Source organism: Brassica napus, chromosome C3 (genome assembly GCF_020379485.1).
Source record: "Brassica napus cultivar Da-Ae chromosome C3, Da-Ae, whole genome shotgun sequence".
Classification (NCBI taxonomy): domain Eukaryota; kingdom Viridiplantae; phylum Streptophyta; class Magnoliopsida; order Brassicales; family Brassicaceae; genus Brassica; species Brassica napus.
Window position 1 is genome coordinate 58403964 of NC_063446.1, and position 24505 is coordinate 58428468.

Here is a 24505-nt window from a genome sequence, read left to right on the forward strand (position 1 = left end):
ACTAATTATTAATAAAGTATTCATAGTAGTGTATAGCATAGTATAGTAGTGTATATGTACCGAGAAATCTATGTGATATTAAAATTATGTATTTATAAGAAACTATAAATACTTTAGTAACAGTAATTTTACTTTTATAATACAAACAAATAAATAGCTAAGTTCAAAAATAACAAATTTATAAAAACAATGTAAATAGAAAATCAAATAATATTTTAATAATATTAATAAAAATAATTTTTACGAAATTCATCTTTTTCTTAAAAAATATTGCAAAATTAAATTAAATTATTAAAGCAGACTCGCGCGTAGCGCGAATAAAAAATCTAGTATGTATAAAACTACAAACGAAAACTTCAAAAGTGCAAAACTAAAACAAAAACAAAGCAAATAAGAAAATAAAAATAAAGGTAGATGATAATTTAGGGAAAAAAATTGAAAATAGGAAATTGAGATAATAATACTATTTTTTGTTTAGTCGATAAATATATATATGACTTATATTTTTGTAATTTATTTTTGTTTATTAAATAAAAATAGGTGATGATTATCATTAGATAATATCAAACACCCTTAGTTATATCAAACAAAACTTTAACTGCTTTAACTTTTACTATAATCAGTTCACTAATGTATGATAAAATAATAATAAATAAATATATTAATGTTATTAAGGGTAACAAGACTTTAACCGTTTTAACTTTTAACGTGAAAATTCGGATGCGAAAAATCATTTCGAAAATAATAATATAGATATATGTTTTTGTACTTGTATTGTTGTACAAGTAATATTATATTAACATATTATAAATAGAAGCAAATATGTAAATCATGTATGTAAAATAAAATTTTGATTCTGATTTTTTTTGTGGTCACTAATTAATGGAGTATAAGCCATTGCCACTTGGAGAGTTGGAGTCCCTACTCTAAAAGACATGATTTAATGGTTTCCCTTTTTTTAGCTGTATAATTTCATAATTTAAAATTTTCAGTTATTTTTTGGGTGATAGTGGTCCTAGTGGTGTGTAAAACCAAAAACAAATCTCATCTGTTAAGCTTAAACTGTTATTTCAATAATTTACATAATAAAATATAACTTGGACCCTACGTCACCCTACATACTGATTCGTCTGTTCATTGCCAAATTATTCACGTAGATCGAGATGTTTCTCGATCATTTGCGTTGAATGTTTATAGATTAATTAATATAAATATACTCCATTCATTTTCAAAATATATACTATGTTTTATTAAAATTATTTAAAAATATATTTTATGTTTTCTATGTTTTTGAAGAGCATATATTCTTAATACTGATCATATCAAGCAATTCCTTACATATATGCTTTTATTAGTTAATAAAAATAAACAGTAAACTATTAATTATGTTTATTAAATAATTATTAACTTTTAATAATGAAATATAATTATATCCAAAACAATATATATAATTCAATTTTATTATTTTTTAATATTTGGCAAAACACAAAGTAAATCTTTAAGGAACAAAGAAAGTATAATGTAGTTATGTTCATCTAGATGTACAACTGAAAAATGTATATAGTTATATGTTGTTTTAGAAACAATATATTTTTCCAATAAAATATTATGCTTTTATTTGAGGTAATCATCATATTTATGTAAACAAGTGAAAGTAGTAATTAAACCGAGAACTTTTAAATGTAAGCATTTTAAATTGATATAATTCTAGACATATTTATTTTAAATAAGTGAGATAGTAATTAAACCGAAAACTTTTAAATGTAAGCATTTTAAATTGATAATCCTCACTTCCTATAGACATTCCAAATATGTTAGAGAAAGGATTATTTATTAAAAATGTGATTATTATGATACTGAAGAGAAGTGGGTGCATGAATGACATATATATACCATTTGGAGGGGACAATGCATGCTATAATTTGATGTCAATAAACTTTCTTCCCTACCAAAAAGCCACACTCTTCTTACTTTCCAACACATGCTTATATCATTAATAACAGTTAATTATAAAAACGATTGTTAATTTCTTTTAATCATCTGATGTCCTCGAATGGACAAGATCATTAAATCATAATTTTATATAAATGGTACCCACTTCTTATTTTATTTTATTTGTAAGCAGTTTCTTTCTTTCTTTTTTGCATTTTGGGAAATAATAACTAGGTAAATATTATGTGGTGATTATTATATATTTTTGGAAATAATAATTAGGTAAAGAACAAAAAGAAATTATAACAAGCCTTGATTTAGTTTAGAACACGTATCAGATTCAGACCATGGTATAGGAACATTACAGGTAAAATTGCAGATCAGGTGGTCTTGAAAGGGGACAACTTTACTTATTTTAACAATATTTCAGTAAAATATAATAAAATATGTTTAAAAAAATATTCATTGCTATAAGATTTGCTCCCTTAAGATTCGAGCTTAGATCATTTTATATCAATTAAAAACAAAATAAAAGAGCTAAAGAATGTCCAATGATCTAAAAAATCAATCAATCTTTAGCTGTTCCAAGCATGTGTGTGAGCTGTGATGCTATGTTTCAAAGTGTTACCTCTAAGTTATCAAATATCATTTAAAGATCAAATCACCTTTAATAAAGGTTGAAAATCTGAGTGGTCTACCATTTCCCTAAAAAAAAATTTCTTAAATGGTGTAACTGATAAAAATGAGTTCAATGCATACTAATGAGACTCATCATATACATGTAAAGTTACCTAGAAGACATGAAATACATTTTACTAGTAGAGCCATGTCGTATATATTTGAAATGAATAGATTTGATAAATTTCCACAAGAATGTGACAGTGCAGAGGCAATGATCTTAGTGAAAACTGGAAGACAAACACAATAGTAACAGAACATGGGAGATGATTCAGCAAACTAAAAGCATTAAGTTCCTTTGAATAATACCAAGCACAAAATCATCAAAGACACACAGTCTAGGTCAAACACAAAGAATGGATGGCCATAACCAATGGGCTTTCTTTTGATACATCACAGGAAAAAGTAATAAGCCGACGAGGTAAGCGATTGTAACCATAAGCAGACAAAACAATGTACAGTTAAATTTTAACCTAGATCACATAAAACACATGGCATTTAAAAACGAAAAAAAAATTAACTGCAGGATTCTATTGTTTAGCCATAAAGGTTAATCCTTCGTAACCCTCTGCCAACTCTTTTGAGGGTATATTCTCGATGCATAAGATGCCAAAGAACTTACTAGATGATGGACATAAAGAGCCTTCGAGTTTCTACAAACTATTTTTGCTGTAAAGTGTAATTGTATCAGCCAACTGACCACAGAAAACACTGTACAGTAATGTTAAGAGATTTAAAAGTTCTCGCTCTATCGGCACCCACATGTAACCCCTCACGACCTCTAAAGCTCCAGTAGCATTTACTGCCAAGCGTTAATGTAAATATCATAAATCCAAGGTAGAAAAATTCCACTAAGAGACAACAACAAATATAAACTAGGGAGTAGGGACATACCATTTAAGCGTTACAAACAAAACAACAAATCACATCACCAAACATATTTTCCAAAAAGACTATTTCACAAGAAATTTCTTGAAAGCAACACTTTCCTTTTAGCATTATTGTGAATGGGATTATATGGTAACAGTCTAACAGAGAGAGGGTGGCAAAGCAAGAAACGATCTTTCATAAGGGTTCTCTCAACCTTGACATGGAAAAACAAACAGCAACATGCCGAATTGGGAATAGCTCAGTAAGTTACTAAGTTCCAACAGAAGGCAACAGTTGAAAACCGTCAAACTGGCCAAGAAGAGCAGACATGATCTTCTGTTTGCAGAATAGTGTAAATTCCTACATCAAAAGCAGTAGCTGAGGAAGGTGTCTTCTTTACGTTTACTTTTCCAGGAACAGTTTCCAGCTTTGGCTTATTATCAGAATCTGCCAAAGATGCATGCATTATCACGAGATAAGTACATTCAATATCACAAAAATTAATGACCGACTTAATTACGCGTCAGTACAGAAAACCATAATAAACAAGATTACAAATATGCAATAAACGGAGAGCTAATGCAATAAGAAAGCTATCAATTTAGCAAAAAAAACAAACAAGAAAGCTATCAACTTCACTATACCCAGATAATGGATATACCTTTAATGATGTTGCAATGTGTAAGATATGCACCCCATCAAGTTTAAGCCTCACATTCTCATATAATCTATTCTAGCCACTGAATCCTCTTTGTCCCAAAAGATTTCCTTTTTCTTTTCATAATTGATATTATAACTTGCATACGTTCACGGAGAGTAAGCACATCTTAAATGTATAGAAACTTCCGGTGTTACTGTCACGCCTTCACAGTTGCATAAACATTATATTCCATCAAAAACTTTTTGCTTGAAGCCTCAAACACTGTACCAACAAGTTCATGGTTATAAAGATGAATATATCTATGAATTGTACCAAACAAAAAACCTGCCAAGACAAATTATGTTTCAAGCACAAAGAATGAATGATAACCATTGAAACCAACCCAAAATATCCTGAATCATGCAAAACACACATTTGCATTGTGAAAAAAGGAAGATGCTAATTAAAAAAAACCAACAGAAGGATTCTATTGCTTAGCCATAGAGGTTAATCATTTTTACTTAATCCGTTTGCAAAAGAACTTACATAAGATGCCAAAGAACTTAGTATCTTTAAGTACTTATAACCGTACATTGCACAGTAACAAAAGAGATTGAACAGTTCTCGCAGTGTCGGCATCCACAAGTAACCTCTTACCAGCTAAGGCACCAGCATGGTTTACTGGTAAGTCCGGTATCATAAACCCAACGTAGACTCCAGTAGAAAAGTCTTCCATATAAAGACAACAACAGGTATAATCGTTGTCATAAACCGGCACATACCATTTTAAGCATTACCAACAAAACAGCAAATCACATCACCAAAATTAACTCATCTTTCACAAGAGATTTGTGAAAGTAACAATAACATAGAGCTCTAATGCAACAACAAGCGAGCTATCAGCTTCACTATACCTGAACACCGAAAAATAATGGATACCTTTGATGATATAGCGACGTGTAAGATATAATACCCCATCAAGGATAAGCCTCATATATTCTATTTCTTAGCCATTGAATCCTGTATGTCCAAGCAGAATTACTTTTTCTTCTCATAATTGATATTATAAGTTGCATGCATATACCTTCAGAGAAAGTGAGCATCCTAATTGTATTTAAACTTTTGGTGTTACAGTCACGCCTTTCTCAATTGCACCAATAATTCGTACCTAATTGCACCTTTTACCGTAATCTAATTGTGAAGGCAGCAAACAACAAAACACTAAAGTCTATAATGAAATTATTAAGAATAATCAAAAGTGGTCAATACACAGTGAGGCATGCTGAGCATTGTCTGAGCTGTGAAGTTTCAAGTCTTGCTATAAAGTAAATTAAATACAAGTCAAGAGGCAACTTGGTTTAGGCCAATCTTTAACGCAGAGAAACAAACCTGCCTTAGTCAAAGTAGGGAATAGAGGCTGAGTCTGTAACTTATTTGAAAACTTATTTTAAATAAACAAGTTCAACGAAGCACCAGTGGTCTAGTGGTAGAATAGTACCCTGCCACGGTACAGACCCGGGTTCGATTCCCGGCTGGTGCATTCTGAGAGCTATGAAGACATTGGCTTAGCGTTGGTTGGGTCCTTCGCACACATCTGAATTGAGATGATATTGCCGCATCCTGAGCTCTCTTTTTTTCTTCACCTTTTCAACTAATTTTGTGTGTTTTTTTTTTTAAATAATCAATTTGTTTGTCTATTTATTTAATTATATTTTAAAAAGCTATATGTAATTATTTTTTTTCTCCTCGCTTCGTTCTGTTAACTGCGTTTTTTTACTCGAGGTTCCTCCTTCGCCGGAATATTCCAGATTTAAACGGCGACACTCGTATATCTCCGATGATGGAAGACGGTTCGATTCCGGCTGAGAACGGCTCGGATCGCGATGGATCGGCTCTGATATTCCTGGGAACGGGATGCTCGAGCGCGGTCCCTAACGCAATGTGCTTGATCCAGAAATCGGATTCTCCCTGCCACGTCTGCTCTCAGTCTCTTTCGATCCCTCCCGAGAGAAACCCTAACTACAGGTACATACACTCCCCCTGTTCTCCGGTGATTTACAGGTTGCGATCTTCGTCAGATTCGAGATTCGGAATTTTCATCTTTAATCGGAGCTCCGATGTTTATCGGGTTTGAGCTCACTTCCTTCCGTTCATTTGATCTGTGTAGCACATTCAGTTAGTCGTAAGCTCTACTTTGTTCAGTTGAATCATATTATGAAGGCTTTATGATTGTGTGTGGGCGCTTCGATCCGATCCATCGTCTGTTTCCTTTAGAGAGTTGGAGATATTATTCTCACTGCTAGAGATCTCGTTCTTCTTTGTTGGCAGGGGAAACACTTCACTGCTCATTGATTACTGCCAGAGTGATGGCAATCATAAGTACATTCAAATCGACGTTGGCAAGACGTTCAGGGAACAAGTCCTTCGTTGGTTCACTCTTCACAGCATTCCTCAAGTTGACTCTGTAAGTTAACATGCCTGAGATTATTATGCATGAAGAAAGCTATCTTTAACCAAAGTCGAAGTCTTTGATCGTAACTTTTGAGGTTTTCAATTTTCTATGTACTGCAGATCATTTTGACCCATGAGCATGCTGATGCGGTACTCGGCCTCGATGATATACGTTCCGTGCAGCCGTTTAGTCCCACCAATGATATAGATCCTACTCCCATTTTTGTTAGTCGTTATGCTATGGACAGGTAGTAAAAACATTTATCTTTATGATCTTGTCGAGACTTTGAAGCTCTAGTTTCAACTATCACATGCTTCTTTTATGTACTGAAAACAGCCTTGCTGTGAAGTTCCCGTATTTGGTTCAGAAGAAACTTAAAGAAGGCCAAGAAGTTAGGCGAGTGGCGCAGCTGGACTGGAGAGTCATCGAGGAAGATTGTGAGAAGCCTTTTGTAGCTTCAGGCTTATCATTCACGCCACTTCCAGTAAGTTTTTCAAAGCTTCTGTACAAGTAGTGAATCATGTCTTCTTGCTTATCTATGTGGAGACTCAAAAATCTTATTTATGTTGTAGGTGATGCATGGAGAAGACTATGTCTGTCTTGGTTTCCTTTTTGGAGAAAAATCAAGAGTGGCGTATATATCCGATGTCTCACGCTTTCTTCCAAGCACCGAGTATGGTAGGTGTAACGCTTTTCTTAGTGCGTGTGTGTTTTGATATTCTGAAACAAGATATCTTAGACTCTGTTGGTTTTGGATTATACAGTTATATCAAAAACTGGCAGTGGACAGCTAGATCTCCTTATCTTGGATACACTATATAAGGTGACACAGATCATCCTTATGCCTAAAAGGTCAAACATTTTATGAATACTGTATGCTGATGCTTCCAACACTCTTTCTCCATCTTTCTTTTATTTTGCCTGCAGACAGGATCCCACAACACCCATTTGTGTTTCCCGCAGGTTAGCTTAATTTGAAGGTGTTTTTTTATCTTTTCTTTTCATATGTCTATGTATGCTTACTTTTGTTTTATGTAGACACTAGAGACAATCAAAAGACTGAGTCCGAAAAGGGCTCTTTTGATCGGAATGACTCACGAGTTTGATCACCACAAAGACAACGAGTTTCTTGAGGAATGGTCTAAAAGGTAGAGAACTCTCAATTACACCATCATCTATCTGAAGAAACCATACACAGAAGAGAGGATTTATCTTATTGTATTTGTTGCAAATTTTTTTTGGTTTTGTTAGGGAAGGGATTTCAGTAAAACTTGCGCATGATGGCTTGAGAGTCCCTATTGATCTATGAAGAGGTAAAAAAAAGTAAGTATTACTTGGCCTTCTCATTTATAGAACTAAAATTATTTGCATTTGATTCACCTATGTTCATTAAATCTCTTTAGGCTGAACATCTAAATTTGAAGATGAGGATGCTTATGTGGGTCTTCTTTTCTTAAGATACAGAGAGAGCTTCATATCAAGATTATCACTAAAAGGTTTTTGTTTTGTTATTTGTTATCTTAAGTTGGATTTTTTTGTGTATTCTTTAAGTTATAGTTTAGGATTTAAACTTTGATTATTATCTTGATGATTTTGTTTCAGATATACCTGTTAAAATAATAAGTAAAGAAAGAACACAGTTCATCTTAAAATTACTTTATGCTTGAAATGTTTTGATTCATCAATCATATTTCTAAATAGAAAACTGCAGAAAAGATTAGCACAGCTACTTAACTTCTGTGGAAGTTCAAAACTGGTTATTGATTTGACTGTATGAAACATGATTGAAAGTTTATGTCCGAAGATCAAGGAATAAAACAAGAATATTTCACAGGTCACTCTCAGGGACAAAGTCTTATTAAGCGTACGAGATCACGGGACCGTTAAGACATGTCAAACAAGTTTGAATATGGAAAACATGTATCGGCTTCTTAATATTCAAACCCTTTATAAAGATATATGAAATTCCCGATTACTACATTATCAAGTCAAAATTATAAGAGAAACTCAAGGTATAGTACGATGATTCCACTTCTTAGAAAACAGAAAAGTGTCTGATATATAGGTGTGGAGACCAAAATCATTTAGTCTTCATAATCTTTTCATTTTTGACTTGAGAGAAAGCAAACAAAATCCGGATCACACAACCTTCAATGAGTTTCCTTCGTGCTTACAAGCTTTGGCCTACATCTAATCCTCACAACAGAAAGCTAATCTAGGTTCCACCAACTACCTAATTAATCAATATCTTTTTGGGTAGTAACTTCATGGACCCACTGGTGGGGAATGGTTTGTGTCTCCACATCTGTTTTCAACTCTGGTAGTCAAACTCATGGGTTTGAACCTTTGCAAATTAGATAAACGTTCTAAATTATTTGATTAAATAATATTAGCAATGTGAAATGGAAAAAATGTCATAAAGTGTGCGAGGAAATGAACTAGTGGCTTCTTTGACGACTTATCTCGTACACCGACCACTAAAATGAGATTGGCGCACAAGTTCAACAAGGCCATTATGAAAGTATCGACATTTTACGTTTATATATGTTTGTTTGAACTTTCTTTTAGTGAGTACAAATCTTTTCGCTGTTGACCAAAAAAATGGCTACAAGCTTTTCGTTATTTATTCAATTCAGAAAATCAAATAAATTAGCGACTAGTATGTACATCACGATCACATCAACGTTGATATGGAACAATATATCTAAATATGTTCATGTCACTATTTGTGAGAAGAAAATAATCTTCTATTTATGAACGTAGAAAAGAATGTTGGATGCGTGTAAATTAGGCAAAAAATCTCCACAGTCCAACCAGTATCATTTTCTCTGAAATTCATACATAGACAAACGACAAAAATCAACCATATGGCTCAAGTTTGTCATCAACTAGAGCCAAGAACCATATATATATTTATTTTCCTTTAAAGGTTTTCATATTTAAATTTCTAATTTTTTTACAAGAGACAACTTAAAAAAATTATATAAAAAGAAATAAACTAAACCACAAAATCGGTCCTATCTAGACCGGGATGGTCCGACTCCTAAACCAACTAAAACTGAGGACAAAAAAAGACCCAACGCTGAAACATATTATTAAAACCAAGAACCAAATAACTATCACAAAAACATATTATAAAGTTACGATTTATATTATAAATTAATGTAATGTTCTTTTGCATTTGTAATGACACTAAATCTATAGCACAGCCACAAGAGTAAATGATTAAATGTGTTACATCTTAGTCTCGTACTTAATTACTATTATTATAGACCTAAAAAAACTTAAATTTATCTTAATCACACCATTGTAGTTTAGTGGTAGACGAGCTTTTATTAACTGAGTTTGAAGATATTCTACTACACTTCATCGTGTGGTTACGTAGATATAAATCTATTGATTAAAGTTTATTTATATATCCGAAGAGATGGTTTGTTCGTGGACTTTACTTCCATTTGAGTATTAGTATGGATCATCCCATAGGCATGTAATATCATCATGTTAAACAAAACAAGAAAACATAATTTAATTTTGTTTATCTTACAAACTCATATGTTTTTCTTTCCGCTGTGAGAAAAATGTACACTAATATATTTTCTGTGTAAAAGCATGTCATTGAGAAAATACTAATTAAAAAAGATATCTTTTGAGGAAAACAAGGTTAGTCTATAGGAATCTAGCCGAGCTTGAGCCTCACAATACGTGCACGGTGCACCCTCGCCAATTGTTTATATCATTCGCATGTTTTGAATTTTATAAGCCGATAAAAACTATAACGTACCTAAAGTTCTAATTAAAGTTCACAGATTGTTTATACTCCATTCCACATAGGTCAAGCCTCTAATAGATTGTTCACGTGAAACGCAGTGCCGGTCCAACATTTTCTTTTTTTTCTTGATGCTTTATGCTCAATTTAAATTTTGTACCCTTGTTATTTTGTAATTTTTTTGTATTTTATATACAACTAAAATTTTCACTTGAAATTGGCATGCCCTAAACGGTCGATTTCTTTGCCTATGCTCTGGACCTGCCATGCCAAGTTAATATATAATGAGTTGTGGCATTGGCATGCTCGGTAGGGCACAGATCCTCCTCAAATTTACGTTGCTAAAACAATGTTATTTAATTTTGTTTTCGTGGTAAAACTTTTAGATACAATTGAATTTTGAACCTAAGTTAAATGTAGTATGAGAGACGTAGTCAACGGAAAATTTTGATTCTGGTTACATGTATAATTGGAACTTTTATCCATAAACGAAGATTTTCCATGATGAAAATATGTACAGTAATACTATTAAATACAAATTTAAGAGAACGAAGAAGAAGAGAGCTAGTCAACGGTCAAAGTGACAGAGAAACGTAATGCCCTAAAGTGGAGAAAGTGTCAGTTCGATTGCTTACGTTTCAGTACTGATTTACATTTGCATTGCGAATCTACACACCTTCGCTTCTTCGGTTTCTTCTTTAAACAAAACAAAATAAAGTTGGGGTTTTTGCCAAAACTAACCCACAACTTGATTTTAACCCCAAACCTATACCCAAACTTGAATCAAATGCAAAACTAACCTAAAAGCCTAGTGAAATTACATCTCAGCCCCTTGTGACCAAACAAAAAAACAGAAGTCATTTTTACGAATATAGCCCTAGTAAATCGTCTGAGTCGTCTGAGATGTTGGAAGTCGTCTGGACGACTGAAGTGTAAGTCGTCTGGTACCGGTTTATTTTAAAAATAATTTATAAATCTTGTAAAAAAAATTTTGATGCGTGAAAAATAAAAATCAAGTAATTATAAACAGTTTTAAGTGATATAAATTAAGATATGATAAAATTGATTTGTTTTGAAGATAGATGAGTGGAAGTAGTGAATCATGAAATACTTTGGTTTAGGAGTTTGGCAAACATATGTTGTAGTATTGTATGTATTGTTAGGGTTAGATTTTGGAAAACTAAAATGTTTTTTTCAAAAATTAGTTTTCACCTATATGTGTTTATTTATGTGTATAGTAAACACTTTTCAAGTTTGATTTGATTTTATGAAGTCTTTAATTAGATAATTAAGTTTAGGGGTTATGTTTAGGGTGTGGACGACTTATATTTCAGTCGTCTGTTGAATAATTTACTTGGACAACGTATATTTTAGTCGTCTGTTGAATAATTTACTAGGACGACTTACATTTCAGTCGTCTGGTGAAGAAATTAAAACAGATGACTTACATGTAAGTCGTCCAAATATTCCCGCCTAAAATTTTTTTAAAAAATTATTTTCCCGCTTAAATAATTTAAACCAGACGACTTACTTGTAAGTCGTCTGGAAAGTCTTCTATTTTAGTTTCCCGCTAAAAATATTTAATTTCCCGCTAAAAATATTAAACTCTTCTGGACGACTTAGATGTAAGTCGTCTATTTTAATTTTTTCACCAGACGACTGAAATGTAAGTCGTCCAGGAAGTCGTCTGAGTCAAAAATATTTAACCTAATTGGATTTTTTGTCTCCCTATATAAAGAAAAATTTACACATTCTCTCTCCTCCTCTCAAATGGCTGCAACAAAAATGTAATGTTCATCATTCTAAAACTCTCCAACCTCTCTCTAATCTCTTTGACTTGAAAACACCAAACTTTATATGAATTTTTCAGTTTTGTCTCATGTATTTCTTACTAATCCATCTCTTTTGCAGGTTTTTAATCAAATGGTACTCATCTTCCATTAATTTAAAGGTAAATCTATTAATTTTAGATATGTATTTTTGTGTATTCTATAAATGTAGATTTATCTAATCTTCCAATCATTTTCTCTATTTTTAAGTCATTTGAACGTTTTTGGATATGCAGGTTTTTCATATCTGGATTTGATATGCAGGTTTTTCAGATCTGGAAGACTTCTTGGACGACTTACCTGTTAGTCGTCTGGAAGTCGTCTGGAAGTCGTCTGGACTTCTTGGAAGTCTTCTGACAAAGTCGTCTGGACTTCCAGGAAGTCGTCTGGACTTCCAGGAAGTCGTCTGGACTTCCAGGAAGTCGTCTGGACTTCCAGGAAGTCGTCTGAACTTCATGGAAGTCTTCTGACGAAGTCTCCCTTTCATAATAGATCTGAGCGTTTTGGTAAGTTCTTATGTCTGATTTTTCTTCATTTGGTAACTTCTTGTTGTATAAAGTTCTTACTTTTTTCCCAAACTAAAACTCTTCAAACCCACTCTAATCTCTTTGACTTGAAAACACCAAAATTTATATGAATTTTCCAGTTTTGTCTCATGTCTTTCTTACTAATCTATCTTTTTTGCAAGTTTTTAATTAGATGGTACTCATCTTCCACTAATTTAAAGGTAGATCTATTATTTTTATATATGTATTTTTGTGTGTTCTGTAAAGGTAGATCTATCTAATCTTTCACTCATTTTTTCTGTTTTTAAGCCATTTGAACGTTTTTGGATATGCAAGTTTTTCAGATCTGGATTTAATATGCAGGTTTTTTTCAGATCTGGAAGACTTCTGGGACGACTTACCTGTTAGTCGTCTGGAAGTCGTCTGGAAGTCATCTGGACTTCTTGGAAGTCATCTGGACTTCTTGGAAGTCATCTGGACTTCTTGGAAGTCATCTGACAAAGTCGTCTGGACTTCCTGTAAAGTCGTCTGGACTTCCTGTAAAGTCGTCTGGACTTCCTGTAAAGTCGTCTGGACTTCCTGTAAAGTCGTCTGGAAGTCGTCTGAACTTCCTAAAAGTCTTCTGACAAAGTCATCTGAACTTCCTGAAAGTCGTCTGGACTCCTTAGAAGTCGTCTGGACTTCTTAAAAGTCGTGTGGTCTTGTCTACTCAAGTGGAATCCAAGCTTGTCTTTGTAGAGGAATGATCTATAATAGTTTTGTTTGTGGTCTGTTTTGTGAATTGCATGTCTACTCTTTTAGTTGTGAATTTTTTGTAAAATCAGTAATAATGTTTTCCAAGATGTATTAAATGTGCTAACAATGTGTTTACACATTTACAAATTAAGAAGCATTTTAACCCTTCTTCCAACTCATAACAATAGTCATCATTATTGTCTATAACAATAATACTTAAGAGATGAAAATAAACAATAGTAACTAGTCAAAGCATATCATATTTTATTATAAGTTTACGTTGAAAAACTTAGTCAAATTTAGTAAAACTAAGGGAGAGAATATATTTTGTAAATATGAGTTTTACATATCTTGAAGTTACTTATCACTCTTAAAAATACAAGTTATTCAAAAACTAACGTAGAAGACTTAAAAACTAGCGGAGAAGACGCGGATGACTTCAATCTAAGTTGTCCAGACGACTAAACTATACGTCGTCTGGTCAACGCAGAGGTTATTTTTGCAATTGACTTTGAAATCTGTTATTTCGGACGACTGAAAAATAAGTCATCTACTATTGTTTGGCTAAAAAAAAACTCCAAAAAAGCTAGACGACTTACATTTCAGTCGTCATAGGTTAGTTTTGCATTTGACTGGATTATTTCAGAAGTTTGACTTTTCTGGACGACTTACATTTCAGTCGTCTAGTGAAAATTAAAATAATAATATTTTTTTAAAAGTAGACGACTTACAGTTAAGTCATCATAGGTTAGTTTTGCAATTGAAAAAAAAAACTTCAAGATTTAATTATATACAGACGACTTATAATCCAGTCGTCCACGAGACGACTGAAATGTAAGTCGTCCAGGATTTACGAGGTTTGACCAGAATCTCGGAAAAAAATCCTGGACGACTTACAAGTAAGTCGTCTCGTGGACGACTGAATTATTAGTCGTCTGTGTATAATTAAATTTTGAAGTTTTTTTTCAATTGCAAAACTAACCTATGACGACTTAACTGTAAGTCGTCTACTTTTAAAAAAATATTATTATTTTAATTTTCGCCAGACGACTGAAATGTAAGTCGTCTGGGGAAGTCAAACTTCTGAAATTATCCAGTCAAATGCAAAACTAACCTATGACGACTGAAATGTAAGTCGTCTAGGTTCTTTGGAAATTTTTTTGAAACCAAACAAAAACAGACGACTTAACTTTCAGTCGTCTCAGGTTACAGATTTCAAAGTCAATTGCAAAAATAACCTCTGCGTTGACCAGACGACTTCCAGGTAAGTTGTCTACAGCCAGACGACTTCCCAAGTAAGTCGTCTGACGAACAGATCTGGAAAAAAACTCGATGTCATACCTTAAATTGGTGAGATAAGTTCCTTAGCATACATAAGGCTTCTCCAAGCACACAGAATCACAAACGAAAGTAACCCACCCAGAATCGTTAGCTTCTATGACTCTATGAACCATAAAAAATTTAGAATCAAAATCTTGGGTTTTTTAGCTCATTGTGGAGAAAAAAGTGAGAGATATGTTGTGTTTAGTTCACAAGAATGGAAAAAGAAGAAGGGTAAATCGATTTTGGGAGCATTAAGAGCTTCAAATTGGTTGTTCATGGTGGTTGTGGTATTGATGACAATGGCAATCTTGTAATTACTTGAAAATGACGAGGGTGAGAGAGTAAAAATGTTATTTTCGAAAAAAAAAAGAAAAAAAAAATTGATGGCATTTTCGTAAATTATATGAACTTGTGGGGTGAATAGGGCAAAACCAATTTTCAAAAAAAAAGAAGGTTAGTTTTGTGTTTGACTTTAAGTTATATGTCATTTCTGCAAAAAACCCAATAAAGTTTCTCTATTTTTTTGTCACTGTCATAATTTTTTTTTTTTTTTTGGTAATCCAGGGTTCCCCGCTTCGCGGATCATTCCCTGGGCCCGGTCAGACAGCGGACCGGCTTCACCCGGGAGGGTATGTTCTGAGCCCGAAGGCCCAGTACCCGCTTCGTGACATGGATGAGCAGTTCGCCTCCGGTTGGCGTCGAACCCGGAAGCATGACAATTAGCCCCCAAGGCTCTAACCAGTAGAGTTGACTCATCCCGTCTGTCATAATTACTAGGTCGATAAAACACATGAGATGTAGTCTATATACTGTTTACCAGTTAACAAAAAGAATATCATTTACCTTTCATTATATTTTGTTTTTTATGAACCTTTTTTGAATGAAAATTATCAAACTGATTAAGTTCATTATGGCGAGTGTCGAGATTCGAAAGACGTAAATAAAAGATCGATTTTCACAAATGTACTTATAGACTTTTCAGATATCAGGTAAACAAATATAATTAGTATCTTAATTTTTCTTTTTGGCATGTAGTATTTCAAGTATATTATATTTTGTTAATTTTGTAAAAATCAAAACATTTTTCTTTTAACATCTCTAAAAGCAAAATCATTGCAACAGGAACTTCACTCAAAAATCATAATCATTGCAATGATTTTCTTACTTAGATGAAATAGTGTTGTTATGTACAATGCCAACTCTATACATCATTTTTACTTTATGGCTCCACCATATATTTGTTTTTATTCTATTTTTCAGTATTGCTCAATACAAATAAAGTGAAGTTTTTCTGAGTTTATTAATTCTATGGAAATAAAAAATATTCATTACGCAAATACAAAAAAAACCAGATCGATTCCAGATATATGTATAAAAATCAGTATTTTTAAAAGAGTTCTATACAACCACTTAAACGATTCTAAATACTAAGACACCAGTTGATCAAAAAAAAAAAAAACAAGATACCTTAAACCATTGTAATAATCTTCTAAACCATACAAAAATAACTTATTCCGGTCTAAAATAAATGACGTTTTGAAGAGTTTTAATGTTTCAATAATGAAAATTATGTCCATTGATGTTTTATAGTTTTTGATGATTTGTCTAATTAGTTTTACTTTACATTTTGAATGCTACTTTTTAGATAAAGTAAAAATATATGTTTTAATTTTTGTTGATTCAACCAAAATATTAACTATTTTGAAAAATAAAAAGTATAATAATAAAATAATAAATAATTATTCATAAAAAACTAATATATTACTTTTTAAATTTCATGAAAATATTTTTATTTATTTTATTATGTATAAATATACTGTTTAATATAGTGTATTATAAAATTAGTATATTACTAGTAATCTACGTAGTCTATTAAATATTTTAGGCGTTAGTCATTTAATGCCTATGCACTTTCTTGACAACGGATAAAAAATACAAAAAAAAAATCCCTCTTTGTTCAATCATTATCTAAAAATTCCCAAAAACTCTAATAAAGATAAAGCAGCTACAAAACATCCATTTGTCTCTCATCTTCTTCTCGAGAGGAGAGAGGATTAGCGAGACAAAGCTGGTCTTGTCTTACTTCAACCTCATTCATTTATATAATCTGTAGAAATATATATATACATAAACAGATAGAGAGGACTTGGCATTGGCCATGGAGTACGAGAGGATTGAGAAGGTGCAGCAGGTAATTAACTCTTCTCTCTCTCTCTCTCTCAAGTACAACATCCATTACCTTAACAGTGAGTTTCCTCTGTTGAAGAATTTTTGGGAGGAAGATATGAACTTTTTCTTTCTAAATCTATGTTCACTGTTAATTTTCATCCTTTTCCTCCTCCCTTCAATCAAACAGTTTTGCTTTATCTGAAAAAGGTTTATTTGTTCGTCCTTTAAACTATTGACGCCATGAAAAATGCAACACAAGTTTCGGTTTATATCTTGCAGAAGAGCATACTCTCGCCGACTAAGCTGAGAATGAAGCTAATGGGTCCGCACAATAACAAAAAGAGAGAAGGATCTAACAATAACTCTTCAAGAACATCTCCTGTTCGTCTTGAAGTTTCGGACGGCACTGAATTCTCCAAGAACAGCTTGCTTGCTTCTAAATCTGATTCATACGAAGATGATAATGGTTTTGTCTCTCGTCTTTAGTCTCTCAATTTGTCTTAGAATCGCTAACTTCTCTGTTTTTGCTCTGTTCTTTGCTAAAGTCTCTGTCTACTCTTTGCTCTGCCCTTGGCTAAAGTCTCTGTTTTTGCTCTGTTCTTGACTAAAGTCTCTGTATTTGCTCTGTTCTTGGCTAAAGTCTCTGTATTTGCTCTGTTCTTGGCTAAAGTCTCTGTATTTGCTCTGTTCTCGGCTGAAGTCTCTGTCTTCCTCTGTTCTGGGCTAAAGTCTCTGTCTTTGCTCTGTTCTTTGCTAAAGTCTCTGTCTTTGCTCTGTTCTCGGTCAAAGTCTCTGTCTTTGCTCTGTTCTTAGCTAAAGCTTTTCTCTTTTTGCTCTGTTCTTGATTTATCTCTCTGCTCCATGTTACAATTGAAGCCTTTAATTCAATTTAACTTGGCTAGAGTTTGTCTTTGCTCTGCTCTTGGCTAAAGTTTGTCTCTTTTGCTCTGTTCTTGTTAGTGGCGGCTTCAAAAACGGACAAAGGAGTAGCTAAACTGTCGGTTTTGGACCTAAGCGATACTCAAGCCTCGAGACATCGGTCTGAAGGTCTTACGAGAGAAACCAATCAACCGAAACCTCAGCAACTGAAAAAGGCTGACTTGAGTATGGCTCTGAGACCACAAGAAGATGAAAATGTTGATTATGACAGTAACGCCAGCTCATCAAGCTTCGAGTTTCACGGTGGTGTTCGTGGAGAGCGTTCGAATCAGAATCATGTCTCAAGAGCATACCCTTCGAGACAGATGCCATCCAAGTGGAATGATGCTGAGAAGTGGATAATGAGCAGACAGAACATGGTGATGAGGAAGAACGGTCAAGGGAACCGATTGCCTGCTAGAGTTGTGACCGATAATACAGTTTACGAGCATAACAAATCTAGGATGCAAACTGATGGGTTCGAGAAGTTCCCTAGGTATGTTCCCACGGTGCCACATCCAATTCCAACTCAAGGTTATGGAGGAAACTTGTTGATCGAACAATCAACACAAAGCAATGGTCTTGTGGACACAACAAAGGATTCATCACGTGACGAAACACCAGGTAAAAATGGTGATTAATTGTTTTTTTTTTTGAAAAATGCCCTCACATATCATTAAATCATATTTTATGACAATTGTATCATATAAGCTGATTTAGAAAAATAGCATCTATTAAAAATAAAAAAAATAGCAAATATATATTTTCTATTTGAGTTTAAGGTTTTGTGATTAGGGTTTATAGTTTTGTATTTATGGGTGGAGGTGAGACTAGAGTTTAGGAGTTAGAGTAATTTAGCATTCAAATGACCGAGTGTTATTTTTAGCAAATTTTATCAATGGATGCTATTTTTAGGATAAACCTTTAAATGTACTAGTTTGAAGAGTTGCCCTTGTTTTTTAGTAGAGTTTTGAATATTGAATCAGCTTGATTTTTTTTTGTGTGAAGCTGGTCCTGTGATACGCTCTGTATGTATGAGAGATATGGGAACTGATATGACACCAATACCGAGTCAAGAACCGTCAAGATCTGTAACACCATTTGGTGCAACAACTCCTCTTCGCAGCCCGACTTCGTCTCTGCCTTCTACTCCTAGAGGAGGCCAACAAGCAGAGTCACAAGACCTGTCAGCAAACACAAAAAGAGAACTATCTGAGGAGGAAATGAAAGCGAAGACGAGAAGAGAGATAGTAACCCTCGGGGTTCGGTTAGGGAAGATGAACATCGCGGCTTGGGCAAGTAAAGAAGAAGAGGAGAACAATAAAAACAATGTAGACGCAGAGGAGACACAGAGGATTGAGTTTGATAAACGAGCGATTGCTTGGGAAGAAGCAGAAAAATCAAAACATAATGCAAGGTTTGTGTTCTTTAACCAAATAGTACTAAACTTGTCAGTGAAGAAACATAAAGCAGAATACCTAAAAAAACTTGTTTTCATTTCTTTTTTAACACTCAAAATTTTCTTTAGGTATAAGCGTGAGGAGATCAGAATCCAAGCTTGGGAAAGCCAGGAGAAAGCCAAACTCGAAGCAGAAATGCAACGTATTGAGGTATGTACGTGAGGCGTTTTTTGGATACTTTTGCTTGATCACTTACATAAAAGTCACTGATAAAGCATTGTTGGTAGGCTAAAGTTGAGCAGATGAAGGCTGAAGCTGAAGCAAAGATAGTGAATAAAATAGCAATGGCTAAGCAAAGGTCTGAAGAGAAACGGGCTTCCGCGGAAGCTAGAAAAGCCCGTGATGCCGAGAAGGCAGTGGCTGAAGCCGAATTTATCAGGGAAACTGGTCAAATACCGGCGTCAGGATACAAGATATGTTGTGGTTGGTTCTCATGAGGCATTGGAATGACTTTTTGTCTTTTGAGTTAATCAGGATTTGCTTCTCAAATCCCTTTGTGTAATATATTAATCGAATGCATCTTTTTTTTTTGGAATGCATCTTTTGTTGCTTGGGTTCAAAAGAGAATGGCAAAGATTGTGTCTTACGTTGGGGCTTGCTATTGCCTAAGGCCCTAAAGGAACAATTTAAACCTGAACCGATAAAAACAGAAACCACTTGTAGGCCGTATAAACCACTGGGAGTAAAAGCTTGGCGTTATGGTTACATGTTCACATAATGTTTACTTGCTCACCAAATAACTGTCACTAGTGGCCCTTTACACTGATATATTTGGGCTTTGAGCTATGGGTCCAATGGTTAGAAAGTTCATGAGTACTTTTGGTCCAGTTAGCTAATGATCAATCATCATATTTGGGGCTTGAGTGTGTTTTCTTTGATGAATGGTAAATATCAAATAACTAAATGAAAATTAGGAGTTAAAACTTGTGATTACAACTTGGTTACCCTAAAGCATCAGATAAATGTAAAAGATTGGTAAACTTAGATCAGTTTATTTCTTACATCTAATTATTCTTGATACCCAGATTAGTTAAAACTTCGTTACACTTTCCAATCTCTGGTACACAGCTTACGGAGAGAACGAAATGCTCGACGCCAAAGAGAGAAGCCAAGGGATGTGAAGGTTCTGATCAAATGTGTGGACAAAACTATTGGCCTGAAACTGTTACCCGTCAAAGGAAAGGCGATTGAAATCTTGGGGAGGGGTTTGTTACCATGTCCTAACTCTATATTATCCGATTAGTACGATATTGTTCATTTTGGGCCTAAGAGGCTGGCCCGCGTGTATTTATTTTTGGGCTCATTCCCAAAAGGTCTCGTACTATTAGAATTGGATAGCTCTTTATATATTAGATTTTTTCTTTGTCTAATTTCCAATGTGCGACTTAACTTGTTATTTCATATTCTCCCCCCAAGCTAAGGACCACATTTATCTCATATGTTTCCTTCGGCGAATTATCTTCGGTACCACCGTGTACCAGTAATCGCAGGGCTTCCTTTGAGGATGTTTCTCCCACTGCATCACAGGTTTCATGATTTTCTGACTAATCTATGCCAAACTTAAGGATCTCATTTTTATTTAAAGGGTATTTTGGTCTTCTTGCAGATCTTCGTCAACCTGGCTCTGATACAAATTGTTGGGATTGTGAAATCCCATGTCCAAATCTATATTATCCGATTAGTACGATATTGTCCACTTTGGACCTAAGAGGCTGGCCCGCATGGATTTATTTTTGGACTCGTACTATTAGAGTTGGATATCTCTTTATATATTAAACTTTTTTTTGTTTAATTTCCAATGTGAGACTTAACTTGTTATCTCACATGTGGATCAAGAACGCAAGATTCCTCTCATATTTGAAGTTCAAAAGAATTGAATTATTTGTTTAATTTATTGATTATGTTCTCTAATCAACAATAAAAGCATTTGATGTAAAAAAAAGTTTGATTGAATAATATTTTACATTCATTCGAAAATAATAATATTAACTAATTAGTAGGTCCATGGCATAAAAAACAACGAAGGTTGATTGGTTCTTTCCTTTATATAAGTCCTTTTTTTACTTTGCCTCAGAAAAGTATTTCGACGACCATCATTAATATCTCATTTGACGTTTTCTGTTCGTCGTTTCAAATGAAGATAAATGAGAAAAACTAGTCGTACGGTAACAACTTACATATCCACTCAAAACCCTTATCTCTAAAAGCTTATTTTGGTTATATTCATTTGTAATATTGTATCATGAATCATGATACTTCAATTTGACTACGGTAGTACCGCTCTTTTATCAACTTTGATTTATCAATTTCTGAAATCTTCTTTATCTCATACATTTAACATAAAATCAAACCATGATCTAATTCTAGTTCACTTAGTCAACAAAATAAATAGAAGATATATACAATCAGGATTGGTCTTTGATAAAAAGACAAGTAAAATATTAACGTAAAATTCCCCGTTTTTTAAAGTAAAATTCCCGGTTTTAAGTAATTTTTTTAATATCATTACTTTTTAACTAAATTGTCTATATTTCACAAAAGTTCAGAGTAATCATGTATATAACTAAAGTTCAAAAAAATCATGTATACAACTAAGGGAATTTGCATCCAGTAGCACAAAAAAAAATATAATTTACCGACTATTTGCCCTAATTTCCACCAATACGTGTTGTATAATGTGTAATAATGTAGTTTTGCCCTTTTAATCAACCGGGATAACCCGTAAAAAAAATTAAATATATATTAGATATTATTTATTTGAATAGATGGACGTAGCTATTTGTCTGTCACAAACTTTTCACTGTATTAAGTTTTTAACATATAATAACTGAGGAAGCTTAACAATTTTTTTCTCCTTCTTCAGCGATTACGAAGCTTTCAAGTACATCCGTCGACGGATTTTGGAAGAGCAGGCCAATTATGAGGACTCTTTCTAAGAAGAGAGTCAAAGAATTCGCCGATTCTGAAATCTAAAGTTGCGACGACAGTATTGCGGCTCTGTGCATCCATTTTATGTTGCATGTGAGATTAGATATGGCGAATACGAAAAAAAATTGAGGAAAGAGACTTGAATACATGATTGTAGAATTGCGTGTAACAAAGAAGAGGAAGGAGTTGAACACAAGATGTATTTCTATACTATTTTATGAAATGGAATAGATTGTCTTCCTTTCAAATTCGACACTTCTCTTTTTGCCATGTTTATTAATATATAATGTACTATTTATCATGTTATATATTTCATTCGATGCTTGAAAAAGAAGATTCAATCTTGTTTGCAACTGTAGTTTACAAATTTTATGTATTGGTTGTTGTTCCATGTTTCATTGATATTAGTTTTGTATCAGTATGTATATGAGTTTTATTGGTGTGTATATGATTTGTAAAGAAAAATAATATAGTTAACATAAATGGAATAAAATTTATTATACCATCAAATAACATAAAATACAATGTGATGTCGAATGGAATAATAATCATAAGTTATATTTGGGTTTATAGTGTAATGATTAGAGTTTAGATTTACTAATTAGGGATTTAGGTGTAATATTTAGTGGTTGTGTGAGAGTTTACTATGTAAAGGTTAAAGGTTAGATTGAGCTCATATACTATTTCAACAGTTATATATATGTTATATTTGGGTTTATAGTTTACCGATTAGGGTTTAGATTTACTAATTAGGGGTTTGGGTGTAGTATTTAATGGTTGTGGGACGGTATACTATATAGGGGTTAGAGGGCAAGTTGAGATCCTATACTATTTCAATGATATGGAATAGAACACGCACAACCTTTCAAACTAAGAGAATATGCATTCCTGGTTGTTTCTGGAACAATTTAGTAATTAGGAATTTGTCTTCGGCTGTAGTATTTAAGCTGGTGTATAATGTTTAAAATTTATGGTCCATACTATAGATGATACATTAAAAAAAATATAGGCAAAACATTTAATTATATTTGGGTTTATATTTTACTAATTAGGGTTTAGCTTTAATAACTAGGGGTTTGAGTATACTATTTATCTGATATGTGAGAGTCTAATCTGTAGGAGTTAGATGTTAGGCTGGTGTCCTATACTATTTCGTCAAATTGGAATAATACACCTGTGAGCTTTCAAACCCAAGAATGTAAACCGTATGTAGTTATTATGAATATAACGTAGCTTACTTATATTTTTTCATATGTAAATATTAGCCATACTTCACTTTATCTACATCATCTATATATTTCTCCTCCACCTACTACTTATAAGAGATAAGGTTAAAACCGGATCAATAGAAGCATAACTGTTACTTCCCTAATTATGTCAAAATCAATTTCATACACTAAATTTTCTTTGCAAGCTTAGACATTTGGCAAATTGTCCATACAACTAATTGATACAGATTCTCTGAACTTCTTGTTGAAATAAATTTGATTTTTTTACATGTATCATTTAATTATTTATAATTTATCTACTATATGAAGTTAAGGTCTTCAACAGCAAACTTAAAAGAATTTTTTTGCATTCCTTTAGAGTTTGAAAAGTTTGTATTGAAGATCGAATTCCGGCTTAGGTTTCTTCCAAATTTATGTTGATTGATAAAATAAGTACAATCAGTTATGGATTGATGCATGTTTTAAATCAAATGAATTTCATATGTCACTTTCTGCTTCTAAAACTTAAAATAAAAATGAGAAAATTATTATATCATGAACTAACGTCATGAGAAAAAAATCAATAAGTTTGAAAGAATAGTTTTACGACATCTATCTAGAAAAGACATATGATTCCATGTGTAGTAGACAAAAGCTAAGTTATTACATCTTCATTTTAATCTATTCTTTACCTTGTAATGAATGGCTGCGACATCATATGAACAATTAAAAAAATATTAAAATAACAATTGATTTTCCAACAGGATGAAACAATTTTTTTTTTAAACAAGAAAACTAATTTTAATAGGTAAAAAAGAAAAAGAAAAAAAAGGTGAGAACTTTCAAAATGATGGGTCACCATGCACTGTTTAACTAGGGCTCATGAAAGTGCCCCAACTTGTGTCATCTATAAATGTTCCTATCACATGCACCCAACATTATTTTAAACAATTCCCAATTTTCTTACTTAGAATTCATAGTCCCACCACTAAAGATATATGTGAATCACATTCATACACCACAAATCAAACCATATACTTACAAATATCTCTTTATCAGATTTGTTATTTATTTGACTTGTGTTTTTTATT

General features: G+C 33.0%; 2 protein-coding genes and 1 non-coding gene across 4 annotated transcripts; all 3 read left to right on the forward strand.

Moving 5' to 3' along the window:
* The first annotated feature begins 5589 nt into the window (after positions 1-5589).
* Positions 5590-5660, forward strand: TRNAG-GCC. The gene has a single exon. It is a non-coding gene; the product is annotated as a tRNA-Gly (tRNA).
* A 117-nt stretch (positions 5661-5777) lies between these two features.
* Positions 5778-8227, forward strand: LOC106416617 (putative hydrolase C777.06c). Of its 2 annotated transcripts, none has more exons than XM_048750291.1 (10): positions 5778-6145; positions 6449-6584; positions 6692-6819; positions 6909-7056; positions 7145-7250; positions 7337-7395; positions 7500-7535; positions 7611-7720; positions 7824-7885; positions 7976-8227. In XM_048750291.1, exons 1-9 carry the CDS (start codon positions 5958-5960, stop codon positions 7879-7881), a joined length of 969 nt encoding a protein of 322 aa, XP_048606248.1. In that variant the 5' UTR covers positions 5778-5957; the 3' UTR covers positions 7882-7885; positions 7976-8227. The 2 variants fall into 2 exon arrangements, with proteins under 2 accessions (XP_048606248.1, XP_013712995.1); XM_013857541.3 differs by having other exon boundaries at positions 5785-6145; positions 7824-7895.
* An 8455-nt stretch (positions 8228-16682) lies between these two features.
* Positions 16683-19864, forward strand: LOC106416557 (nucleolar and coiled-body phosphoprotein 1-like). The gene is made up of 6 exons (XM_013857486.3): positions 16683-16922; positions 17180-17366; positions 17861-18442; positions 18827-19235; positions 19347-19428; positions 19506-19864. The coding sequence occupies exons 1-6, from the start codon at positions 16890-16892 to the stop codon at positions 19713-19715; spliced, it is 1503 nt and encodes a 500-aa protein (XP_013712940.1). The 5' UTR covers positions 16683-16889; the 3' UTR covers positions 19716-19864.
* The last annotated feature ends 4641 nt before the right edge of the window (positions 19865-24505 follow it).

Bases quoted from the DNA above. Each gene is read 5' to 3' on its own strand.
- LOC106416617 (XM_048750291.1), top strand. From the start codon at position 5,958: ATGATGGAAGACGGTTCGATTCCGGCTGAGAACGGCTCGGATCGCGAT. The intron at 6,585-6,691 runs GTAAGTTAACAT...TATGTACTGCAG, and splicing joins GCATTCCTCAAGTTGACTCT to ATCATTTTGACCCATGAGCA. The intron at 7,057-7,144 runs GTAAGTTTTTCA...TTTATGTTGTAG, and splicing joins TATCATTCACGCCACTTCCA to GTGATGCATGGAGAAGACTA.
- LOC106416557 (XM_013857486.3), top strand. From the start codon at position 16,890: ATGGAGTACGAGAGGATTGAGAAGGTGCAGCAG. The intron at 16,923-17,179 runs GTAATTAACTCT...TATATCTTGCAG, and splicing joins GGATTGAGAAGGTGCAGCAG to AAGAGCATACTCTCGCCGAC. The intron at 18,443-18,826 runs GTAAAAATGGTG...TTTTGTGTGAAG, and splicing joins ATCACGTGACGAAACACCAG to CTGGTCCTGTGATACGCTCT.